This window comes from Homalodisca vitripennis, chromosome 8, assembly GCF_021130785.1.
Source record: "Homalodisca vitripennis isolate AUS2020 chromosome 8, UT_GWSS_2.1, whole genome shotgun sequence".
Taxonomy (NCBI): domain Eukaryota; kingdom Metazoa; phylum Arthropoda; class Insecta; order Hemiptera; family Cicadellidae; genus Homalodisca; species Homalodisca vitripennis.
The window spans coordinates 23,746,973-23,760,272 of record NC_060214.1 but is presented as its reverse complement, the minus strand read 5'-3'; the positions used below and the strand labels follow the sequence as shown (position 1 = coordinate 23,760,272).

The window sequence follows — 13,300 nt, the reverse complement described above, 5'->3', positions numbered from 1 at the left end:
ACCTCTTGAAAAGATATACTTCTAAGTTTACCTTGATTTTATTGACACAAGGATAAAAATGGTGTGTTTTTAATAATTTCTGTCCATTTTATTTTATCTCTTGATATATAAATTTATTTAGTCCTTATGATCACATTAATGTACTAATTAAACTAGTCCTAAACTATTATTTATTATTTAGTCGGAACTTAGTATAAAAATATATCTGTTCATGTTTGAATTATATATACATCTAAGATACATTATACAACACTCCAAGTGGAACATACAAAACTTTAAACTATACATGCTTTAATTTTCTTGCAACTTTGACTGTGCATATACCAAGTACAGTTTCATGTAGACGTTTTGTTGCTTGGTATCTTGTAATCGTGGAATATACAAAAATAGATGAAACTCAGTAGACAAATATGTGGTATTTAACATTTCAAAAAATCATCTGTTGTAGAATCACTATTACATGTTTCTGTACGAAAGTCTCATCAACAGGTGTATAAAAGCCTAAAAGTCAACAAAAGTTAAAGCAAGTAAAAATAACATTTAATTTGCTTATGTTTTGAATTGTGACCCTTTGTTTTTTACAATTCTTATTCATATGTTTAGAAATGAATTTGTCTATTAGATTTGTTTTGAAACCATTGGATCTGGCAGTATGTTTTATAATATTGACTTCTTGTTCATTATTTTGGGAGCTTAATGGGATGTTTAAAATGCGATGAACCATTTGACTTGTATGCTGCTAATAATTAATAGATATGACAGTATAGTTCTCCCATATGGTAACTTATAGTTGGAATCCATCAATGGGTTGTGTTTCTCTAGTACAGATACTTAAGTGAAAGTGTGGCAGCCTGTGCAGGTCTTGTAAAACATTTTCTTTATGGCCATTATTTTTTGTGACCCTTCAGTATTATTTTGAATTTTATTTTGCTTGACTTGATAATGAGGTGGTTCCAACTTTCTAGTTACAACAATATACTTTCTGGAAAGTATTCATGAATTGTTGGATTCATTTCTGGCCTTTACCCTCTTTCCATTAATTGTCTGGTTGAAATTTTGTGGGGCACATTGTCTGATTTTTTAGTATCAAATGTTATTTGAATTTCCAATTCAACACTGGTGAATTTTTACTCTGAAGGGGAGTAGTTCTGTATCCAAACGGAACATTTCTCAATTATGGTGGTGTTTATGTGCCTATTTGATGGTACAGCTTCTTGTTTAAGAAATCTTCAGTTTTGGTGTTTATTTGTACATTTGTATACTATGATCTCTGTTGTAACATGCTAAAACTATCCCCATCGCAACTTCATTATTCTGTACAGTCTGTGTTGCACACATTGTTTTCTACAATCTCTTCTTGATCTTCTAAGAACTTTCTTCATCCCCAAGAGGGTTCACTTTTTGATAGTTTATACCCTCCATTTAACCCTTTTGATCCCAGCGTCCGATTTTACGGACGTTTTGTAAGATCGTGTTCGATCCCAACGTCCGAATTTCGGACGTTTTAAAAAATCACGTTCGATCCCAACGTCCGATTTTCCGGACGTTCACAAAAATGTTTTTTTTAATACAATATAATCGGTTGAATACTTTTTTATGTTATATTAAACCATTTGTAAATGAACACCTTTACAAAGTTATAATATGTAAAGGAACTTTTAGTTCAATTTGGCAACGATGTTTTTCGTTCAAACTAGAAGGCTGTGGCTGCTCGGTGCCATGTGCTGTCTGCTCTCATCGTCGTCAGTCGTGAGTGTATCGTCTGTTTGTTATGAGCTGTAGTTAACCTTATTGTTTGGAAGTTTATTGGTTACGTTATTTACAATGAGTTTATGATTCTTTGTAGTTATTTACAATGAAACGGCAAATTCACCTCTTAGTGACAATACGATTAGTCGAGTGATAAATGAAGAAGAAAACTTTTCTAGTGATGAGAGTTTCTTGAATAATTTTGGCAGTGAAGTTGACAGTAGTTTTCTCTGAAGTGGGATGACACGGATAATGATCCCACATATGATCCAGATCAACCAGGACCATCATCAAACATTCTTCCAATTGTAAGTAGGCCTAGGATTTTATCGGAAAGTGAATCTGAGAGTAGTATTGATGGTGAAAATGTAAGGAGTAGGCTTACTACTATACATCAGCAACCTAGACAACCTTCTAGGCCTAGGCCTAGACATACTAATGGTAATTCAACTGATGATTCCAGTGGAGAAAATAATGAAGGATGGATTGATGTTACTGCAGAAAATGATCCAGGTTATAGTCATTCATTTTCATTTTTAAGAATTGCCCGGCTTGAAACATTGTCCTCCCATGAATACACCATCAATTGCTTACTTTAGGCTGTTTTTCACAGTTACATTGATGGAAATGTTTGTAAAAATATACAAATATGTACGCTGAAGAAGTTGGTCAGAAATTACAATTCTAATTTGGGACCCGAATAATAGTTTGAGAACATGGGTCAAAAGTTACAACTGCAGAAATTCAGGCTTTTATATTTGTATCCTAATAAATATGGGTCTAAATCACAAACCTACCTATGCAAGTTACTGGTGGAAATCTAACAGTCAGAATTGTAGTTGGTTCGGGAGAATGATGAGTAGGAATAGATTTCAAGAAATTTTGGCATATTTTCCATATGGTTGATACACGGAACCTTCCTAAACCCTAAGGAGCCAAATTATGACCCTTGTGCCCGTGTGCAACCCCTAATAGATCATATGAATAGGATATCTAAGCACCATTATAGTCCCAATATGTGCCTTTCTATTGATGAAAGTATTATACCGACTAAATGCCAAAACCCCTTGATGCAGTATCTCCCCTAAAAAGCACCATAGATTTGGAATCAAGTTGTGGGTACTGTGTGATGCAGTAACCCACTACTGTGTGCATTTTTTTGTCTAAAAAAGGAGCAAAAATACCGATAGACAACATGTAAGGGAAACAGGCCTGGCCTACAATGTAGTTATGAAACTTCTTGATGTAGCTGGATGTTTATACAAAGGTTTTTCATATATTTGTTGATAATTTTTTTACTTCTGTTTAGATTGGCCAAAGCTTTGTACACTAAGTGTACCCATTTGACTGGAACAATTAGAATGAACAGAAGAAGGGTGTGCCTCAAGAAATAAAAACAAATTACACAATTGGGGAAAGAAAATACAAAAGGAAAAATTCAATGCTGTTGCTTGGTTTTTAAGACAAAGGAAAACACAAAAAAAACCTGTAATGTTGTTATCAACTGTGTATAAAGCTGGAGAACAACAAAAATCAAAAAAACGAGGAAATAAAATATACATTACTACTACTAAACCTAAAATAATAAGAGAGTACAATAACTTATGGGCGGTGTGGATGGCCATGACCAAATGTTACACCAATACATGGGTGATCGCAGGTCGGCCAAATTTTGGAAAAAATTAACTTTCAATTTGTTATCCAGGATGATTTTTGAATTCATATATTTTGTATAAACAAAATACCACCAATCCTATGACTAGACTAAAATTTTTAGTGACTCTAGTTGACAGTTTATCTGCTGAATGGTTTGATTTCAAAGAACAGAGACACCCGATTCCAGACACCGATGTCAGTGATGATGAAAATCAAGGTGGAGGCGATGCTGGAATACTACCCCCGTTTTTTTTGAAAAACTTCCTAATAAAAAGGAAAGAAATTGCTGTGTTTTGCAGTGCAGCCATCACCAGACTGGGTGGCAAGAGGAAGAAATCGAGCTACATTTGTAAAAAATGTAAAAAAGGCCTACACACAAAGTGTTTTCCACTGCACAAGTGTTAGTGAACACACCAGAAAAACATTTTTTGTAACAATAAGATCATCATAAAAGCAATTGATGAAAGCTAAAATATAACTATTCATGTTCTTTTTGTTTATAATTTTGTAACTTAGCAAGTGACAATACTTAATTTTATCTGTATATACATTTTTCATGTGTTTTTCGTAATGTTGTGCCTGTGGAACTAAATGTGCATTATTTAGTTGTAAACCTGTATCTCAGTTATTTGTGAATATAACTAAGTCAAAATTTAGAATACAACTCATGTGTATATGTACAAGGACATAATGCTTTCATTTTTTGAGCAGAAATTTCATTTTATGCCTTCTATATCAAATGGAAACAGAAAATTTTGAAAAAACATTTTTTGGTAAGTATCATTTTTTTTTTAAAAATGTTGTGTGCAATTTTTATTATAATTCTAGGTGGGCTTATGTTGTAGTAGAGTCTTAGAGAAGTATATTAAAAAAAGAATCAATAAAATCCATTGATTAATAAAAAAGTTTGTGTAACTTTTGCCAAAGCACTACATTTTCAATAAATCTTGGCCGGGACTGGGGCAGAAACCCGAGCGCCAGACACCGGGACGTGGGCAGACGCCCATGCGAAAACTCCCGGATCAAAAGGGTTAACTAACTCTGGATGCAGCAAAAACCATTTGTCAATTTTGGCAGCTCTATGGCTGTCCCCAGAGGTGGCACATCACTAACGCAAACATCGAGATATTGGAGTGGGAGGGTAGATTGATAGATTTACTCTACTGCGGGGGAGTTGGTGGAGATCCTTAAGGGTTAAGGACAGTTGCTAGTCTGAATATGGAGGAGTAACTGTCCTCTACCTGTTTTTACTGGAGAAGAATAGAGTTAACTTTCCTTCTTCCAAAGTGACATGAATGAGATATAGCCCGATATCCCTTCTCTTAGAATCTCAACACGGGGTGGCCCTCTACCTCCAATCTTACCCATTCCCAATGTCCTCTCACTCCGGATGCGAGTGCAAAGATCCTTAAGTCCAATTAGAGTACATAGCTTGTTCTTGTTCCAAGTGAACTGAAAAAGAAGGATCTTCTTCACATTTTTAGAAAGTGAAACTATTACAAATCTCGGTGTTTATAATCAACTGTTTTTGAGGTTTTCACCTTCATTTGCTAATATTTAATTAGTTTTAGTTTTGGAATGCGTAAAGACATTTGCGCCTGTGTTGTGGTGTAGGGAGACTACCAAGTTCCTGGATCTCTAAGGCACCTCCTGTACACGGAGTGGGCGCAGGTCAGCAAATGGATCATGTACCAGCCGATAGACCAGATCAAGGAGTACTTCGGTGTCAGGTTCGCTCTGTATTTCGCTTGGCTCGGCTTCTACACACACATGCTCATCCCGGCGTCCATTGTCGGCCTCATCTGCTTTCTTTACGGCTGCTTCACCATCTTCACGGATACTCTCAGGTGACACTTCAGCGTACAAGCGTACATTGGCATAAAACAAATAAAAAGTAGTATGTAAGGTTCTGAGTACTCAGAGTGCCACATATTGTAATTTATCAGTCTATTGTTTAGCCTTAATAAAAACATTTAAGAAGGACTCTCTAGTATAAATATATAATTTTTGGGGTTTAATTAGGTAGAAAACCAAAATCATTTCAAACGTCTACTACTTATCCATACTTTTAATTCAAGAATTATTAATTTACAACAGGTATCTGTTAGATTGGACAAAACAAAAAGCCATATTTTGATTGAAATACAGCTATTTACTGAGTTTTCTCGAGAAGCTTAAACTGTTAATATAAGTAGATATAAGTTAGTAATAGGTAGATGGTTAAAAATAATGGGTATTTTTCCATACATGGTTATTTAAAGTTTGATATTTTTTTTTTTTTTTTTAATGAAAATTTGTTTATTTAAACAGGCAAAGTTAGGGCCTCATGGCCCTTTCTTACACTTAACCTGTCTGATCAATAAGCAGAACAATAAACAACATGACAAATATGAACAAATATTAACCAAATTAATATTGAAACTAATATACCTTACTAAATACATTAAATCAAACATTAATCTAAACACTAAAAAATTATAAATATGATACTTCTAAATAAAAATATAAGTATACAATCATGACACAAAATAATACTACAACTTCCATCTTTAATAATAACCAAAAACTATAATTAATACCTAATAACAATAATTTATAAATATATAATAAGAATATTTTTGAAATAAATAATATATATGCAGTTTGTCTTACTCACACTCCTCACACACAATGCCAGCACCACACCCACAGACCCCTAGGACGGACCCGCCCCGACCAACCGTTCATGGTACAAACGTTTCAGTGCCGCCACAAACCGCCGATCTCCCTCAATGGAAGTGATTTCTTGGGGGAGGGAGTTCCACAGACGACAACCCATCACTTGAAACGATCTATCAAATACTACAGTCCTGTGTTGGGGCATTCTTAAGGTACGAGAACCAGAGCGAGTGCTTCTTACACTATCATGAGATATAAATTGGAAATAGTTTGAAAAATATTTTGGAAATCCAGATTGTAAAATTGAATGAACTAAATTTAGTATTTTGATTGATCGTTGTTCTTTTAATTTCAAAATATTTCCCTGAATATAGTACGGTGTAATGTGTTGGTCTCGTCTCACATCATAAACGTAACGTAAACAGTAGTTTTCAGTCCTTTGCAGCTTCTCACTAAGTGCTACCGTCATGTCATTCATCACAGAGTTGCAGTAATTGAAGTGTGGAAGTACTAGTGATTTTGTCAACAGTAGTTTGATCCGTTCAGGTAGAAATCTTTGTAAGCGTTTCAGTGAGTGGACAGATGCGAAGACTTTTTTACATATATCCCTCACCGCTTCCGTCCAAGTCAAATTCGAGTTAAATGTCAAACCAAGATTTTTCACTGTTTCGTAGTATGGTAGAGTAGTTCCGTCAATAATTAAGGATTCAATAGTGTTCGGGTCCAGAAAGTTCCGTAAACGTGTGTGGCATATAAGTATTGGTTTGGTTTTTGCATGGTTTAGTGTAAGCCCATGGTTTCCACACCATAAAACAATATTTTTAATGTCGTCATTCATCCTGTTGATGCAGTCGTTAATGGAGTTAACGTCAAAGTGCAAGTAGATTTGTAGGTCATCAGCGTACATGTGATACCTGCAGTATTTGAGAACTCTGTGAATGTCATTTACATACAGTACAAAGAGTAGGGGACCCAGGATAGAACCCTGAGGCACCCCACAAGTAACACACCCCCAGTCCGAAGTTACGTCAGCAACCTTGACACACTGCCTTCTTTCTGACAGGTATGATCTCAGCCAATTAAGAACATGATCAGAAAACCCTACTACCCTTAATTTAGCTAACAGTAACTTGTGGTTTACGCTGTCGAAAGCTTTAGAAAAATCAAAGAGAGTAAGAATTGTGCCCTGTCTATGGTCCATGGCAAGTCGTATGTCATCAGTTACCTTTAGCAGTGCAGTTTCAGTACTGTGGTTTGTGCGAAAACCAGATTGGTAGTCACTTAATATGTTATAGTTAGTCAGATATTCAGTAATTTGACAGTGCACTATTCTCTCAAGGCCTTTAGATAGTGCAGGTAGAATACTTATCGGCCTGTAATCCGAGCATGACACTGGAGCTGAGATCTTGTTGAGGGGGAGGACAAGGGCAGACTTCCATTGAAAAGGGAAAACACAGCTTCTTAATGACGTGTTGAAGATTAAAGTAATAATAGGGAGGACAGCAAAGAGGATATTTTTAATGAGGCGTATTGGAATACCGTCACACCCAACAGCATTGCTGCGGATACGGCGTATAGCCCTCAACACGTCACCCTGTATCACTGGCTTAAAAGTAAACTCAGGATAATTTCGCCTGTGATCAGGTAAGTTATGAAGATAGGTTAAGTAGTCATTCACTTGCCCTTGGTTGATAGTTGGACTACAAGAAGTGAAAAAGGTATTTAATTCATTCAATGGTATATGGACCTGATGTGATTCACGTTGCTTTCCCACCCCAAGGCTTTTAACTTTTCGCCATAAGTCGCTTGACGACTGTTTTCTGTTCTCAAAAAGACTTCGCGTGTATCTCAGTCTGGAATTGCGTAGAAGCTGCTTAACCCTATTCCTAAGTTCACGGTACTGGTCCATAAGTATAAGATCTTGGGAGCGCCTCGCTCTCCTGTACAGACTGTCGCGACGTGCCATCAGACTGAGAATTTCGTTTGTCATCCAGGGCACTGGACGCCTTTTACTAATACGCTTTGTCACTATAGGTGCATGTTTGTCATAAACACCCATGATGGTTTTATTAAAATCATCCACCATATCATCTACAGATTCAAGGTTTTCAAGGTTTTGCCATGAAATCATCAAAATATCAGACATAAACGCAGCCTCATCCATATTTTTAAAGTCTCTGTATTTTATGAATCTAACTTGAGCCTTAGGTATATTTACAAAATAAACACAATAGATTAGGTCATGCTTTGATATGGCAGGGACTGGAAGTTGCCCATGAAGGACGATATGCTGTGGTTCTGAAACAACCATAAGGTCAAGAAGAGTGTCAGATCCGGCAGTGTGGTGTGTCGGTTCCAGTGGCAGTATTGTCAGATTACAAGAATCGAGAATAGAAGTCAGTTGTCTATAGTCATAGTCGTGATTGTTTTTCAGTAAATCAGTATTGAAGTCGCCCATGATCAATATTCGACTATATCCATGCATAAGTTGCAAGAGAGCATTTTCAAAGTCTGCCAGATGACCAGTCCTAGGCGGGCGATAACACACTCCCAGTAATAGTACATCCGAACCAGACAAGCCAATTTCAATGAAAATGAATTCGGGCCTGGCCGAGTACTCAGATGGAGATAACGCAAGCTGTTTACATCTCAAGCCCTCCCGGACATAAACCGCAACACCTCCACCTGTCTTTCCCAGTCTGTCGTTCCGCTGCAGAGTATATCCGGGAAGGGCCACCTCACTTATACGAATACTCGGCTTGAGCCACGTTTCCGAAATGCCAATCAGATCAAAATTTTGAGGCCGAAATATTTCTCTGATCTCATCAATATGCCCCCTCAGCGACTGAGCATTAATATGTGCGGCTTTCAAGTGTCTAGGGTAAGGCGCTAAGGAGCTAGATAAGATATCAGCTGTGGAGGGATGAGGCGGGGTGGGGAGGGGGACCTCTCGGTCGGCGCGGCGACAGCTGTGCGGACCCGCTATCCTGAGTCCACAGTCCACGGTGGCGCGACACGCCCGCCCCGGCCCGCGGCCGCGGCACTGACATACCCACACACACTCACACACACACTCATCCACTCAATAATGCTCTTAACTATTTTTACCTGAGCCAAAACACAGTTACATGCTGTACGGCTCCTTGTGCGAAAATAAAATAAAATAAAATAGGGGTGCAATAATAAAATAATTATAACAATGGAATACAATAATAAAATGCTGTATAAAACTAAAGGTTTATAAATTTATATAATTAATTACGGTAGTCGAAATAATAAGATACTAACAAAATAAAGAAGATCTTGTGCTAACACAAATGAAAAAGAAAAACAAAAGTTATTTTCCCATGTAGATCGCAGTGTTGATAATGTTTTCTATTTAAAATCATTAATGGTTTATTACATGTTCTTTATGCTATTCAAAACCGAGTGCAGTGTAAAACACAATATAAAGTAATAACACGTACATTACCATATATATATACAAACATATATACATAATAAAAAAGGAAAAAAAATCAAGCCTTACTTTTACTTTACCTATAGAAAACAAAAATCATAATAAATTATAAATAGTTTTTAAATTAAAAAAAAAAAAATGAAATACTTCTAATTTAAGCTACTTTAAATCAATACATTACTTTACGTCCGCCAACCTTGTAGCCTTGCCTTTGTGTCCACGGCTGTCCACCCACATAACTCGGCCGTCGCTGGTCCAGCAGCTGCGCAGCCCATGGACCTCGACCGCCCGCCGGTACACCTCTTGGCGCCGCGCCGTCAGGTCCTCGCGTACCACCACGCCGGTACCCTTCAGTCTCTTCTTGGCGGCGTAGACTGCTCGGCGGTCCCGGTGGCTCACGAAGCGGACGATTATTGCCCGAGGCCTGGTTCTGCCGTCAGCCGCTGGAGGTTGAGGTCTTCCAACCCTGTGGGAGCGGCTGATTGACGCCTCCGTCATCTCCAGCCCCAGCTTCTCCTGGCAGAGCTTCACAACCAGGGCGTCGGTGTTCTCCCCCTGTTCCTCGGGTACACCGTAGACACGGACGTTGCTCCGCCGGGTGTACTGCTCCAAGTCATCCACCCGCTCCGCGTGCGCCACCTCCATCCTCACCATGTCCGTCCTCAGTTTTATCAGCTCCTCGCTGAGTCGGCTGATCTCTTGATTGGCTTTCAAGAGCGCAGTCTGGACAGCTTCCTCGACCACAACCTTCAGTTTTGCCACAAGGGCGTCAACGGCGCCGGCGTGAGAAAGACATTCCCCCACGCACGCCTCGATGGATTGGTGGGCCGTAGTCGGGGTCTGTTTACCTCCAGGCATCGGTGAAGGTGAGGCGGACGGATCAGATAAGGAGCGCTCCAAACCTTTCTTATCAGTAGATTGTAGAGGCACTCGCTTGACCTTTGATCCTGACCGAAGACCAGGCGGAGACCGGAACATTAATGGCTTAAATTAGGTTTTCTCTCTCTACAGTTCCGGCAGCACTTATTGGTTCCGATAAGACGGTAACGTAATCTTACACTGTCACGTACGTATAGTTTTCAAAACATAAAAACTATTAGAACCCGTCAAACGCGATTAAAAATTCAGGAGCCGACGCACACACGTGTTCTAATGCAGGTTCATCCCCACTCCTCCTCCTATTAGCCTATGTGAAAATGTTATTGGTTTAGAGCTAAATTTCACAAGTTGAACTGTTTCTTGTATTTAGTCAGAGTTTATCAGGTTTATTTTAGGTTTTGGTTGTGTTTTTATCAATGATGTTATGGTTAGACGATTGCTATTGTTACCACGTGATTGGATATAGTGGCAATGTCTATTGCAAAATGACGATAAAGTATCGTAAATTTTGAATGCAGGAACAAATGTTTTGAATTTATTGTAGCTCATAGTTCAGAATTTGTACAGGAGTTACTTTTGTTACGCTTAGCTGTGTATAGATAAATAACAACATGTTGTACAGGTCCGTGTACAGAACTGTTGTACAGAAATAGATATTACCAATGTGCATTTTGAAGTAGTCAAAGATAAAGGGGTAGTTCATGTTGATACAAATATTGGTTTCGCTAATTTCAAATAACCACATAATAAACATCAGTGCTTAGTCTTTAAAATAGGTTCATAGTACAATTCATTTATCAATGTAATTTGTAAATTAAAAGTTAAATATAAAATGCAGTACAAAATGAGAGGAAGAGAGAGATAGAGGCAGATCAAGTAATTGTTCTAGATGAGAATAGTGTCACACTCTCTCAGCTATCTCTGGTACTTCTTAGTTTAAAGTTTTGTTATTGACAATGGATAATTTGAAAGGATAGTAGGATGTTGGACATTTTCCATCGTTATATGTTACAAAAGTAAAGGAGGATTGAAATTTACTCTCTTCAGGTGTCAAAAACCCCAGTATATAAAAGTGCTATAACACCTCGTCAGTGTTCCACCTTCGCTAGTTCAGGTGTGACATGTTTTTGCTCTTCGCTCCAGTTCAGTGACATCGCTTTGGTTCATTCTCTCCAGTCTTACTTCATGCTGTTCTCGTACCACTGAGGACGTATCACTTAACTATACCTTTGAGTGGCAGTCTGTTGCTGCACTTTTTAGTAACTAAGTTTTTTATGTATTAGGGGTTTTGATTCCTGAAAAAGAGGGTAGATTTCAATCCTCAAAACATAGTATTATTCTTTTTGTAACACAACAATGGCAAATGTTCGAAGAAATCCTACTATCTTATTTAGTTATTATGTTCTATCCAGGATGGAGACAGCTCTAAGTGGTCCAAAGTAAATTCTAAACCCATTGCTTTCTAAGCAGTTTTTTTTTGAGTAGTTAGCCTCTCATCTTTCTCCCTCTCGCGAGTGTTATTTGTGTAAATTCTACAATAGCGTCTTGTGTGCTATTGAGCGAATGATTGCAACACAATCAGTTCTTAAAAGTCACTTATCAAATATAATTAATAAAGTAATAATCAAATCATTATGCGTTGCCAGCAATTCAGCGTAAACCAGTTATGTAAAGACTGTGAAATTTTATTCTTGCTTTAAATTGGAAATTGTCTGTTGAACTCTGAAATAGCTCCTTCATGTTGGTTATGAAATAAATTATTGTTTTCTAATGTCACTTTCAAAAAACAATACTTGTGTAAGCTTATCTCTTTGGACTAGCTTTGTATTGTTGTGAAACAACATAGTTCACTAAATCTATCTAATCTAATACCTTACATTACAGTGACTCAGATTTTGGACTACATAAGAGATAAGTAGGGTTCATCCCAGTTCCACACTTGAGTAATTTGGCTGATACTCATATCTGTCTGGGTAAGCTGTGTTACATAACTAGTAAGTAACTATTAGCCAGGATCTCCAGAAGCATTGAGTGGGCTGTCTTGCATTTTTCTGGACTGTGGAGACAATAGACAATACAGTTTCTTTATTCATGTACATAGAGTTACAGAATTGGCGTCAAGTAGGTAAAGGTAATAATTTAGGATATTAGTCAGCAATGTAGAAAACAGTGGATAAACCATTTTAAGCACTGGTTCCTCCAGTTTATAAATTCTTCAAGGGAGTAAAATGTCCTCTGTAGAAACTATTCTTGGAGTTTCTTCTTGAAGCATTTCTGTCCACTGTTTATTTTCAGATGGTCTGGAAGAATATTGAAGAGTTCAGGTCCTGCATAGCTTGGCTTCCTCTCTTACAAAGCAAGGCGATGAATTGGCAGAGCATAGTTCATGGCGTTCCGGGTGTTGTAATGGTGCATTTCTCCCAGTCTTGTAATGTTCTGTGAGACAGCATAGCAGATCACTTCTGTCACAAACAGAGATATCACAGTCAAAATTTTAAAATTTTGAAAAGCTTGCCGGCAAGTAGCCTTTGGGTCTAGTCCTGCCAATGTTCTCACAGCTTTCTTTTGAAGTATTAGTACCCGTTGGAGATTCCCGATGGAAGAGTTTCCCCATACCACTAACCCATATCTTAGATGTGCTTCAAAGAGTGAGAAATAAGCAGTTTTTGCTGTGTCCAGATTGCTCATTTTTGTTATTCTTTTTAATACAAATAGGCTACTGCTGAGCTTTCTGCAGAGTTAGTCTACATGTGGAGTCCAGGTTAGATTGTTGTCAATGATGATTCCTAGGTAGTTAGCTTCATTTTTCAATTCAATATCTGGCAAGCCATGTATTACTGCACTTGCTCTTCCTAAGTTCAGTTTTTGGGTTTTGCGTTCATTTAATATAAGATTGTT

At 37.7% G+C, this 13,300-nt stretch overlaps 1 protein-coding gene across 1 annotated transcript in view; it reads left to right on the top strand.

Moving 5' to 3' along the window:
* The window catches only part of LOC124367432, a 91,984-nt gene that overhangs the window by 46,355 nt on the left and 32,329 nt on the right, over positions 1-13,300 (top strand). The window contains 1 exon segment of the mRNA XM_046824241.1: positions 5,020-5,252. Coding sequence (XP_046680197.1) covers positions 5,020-5,252 — 233 coding nt within the window.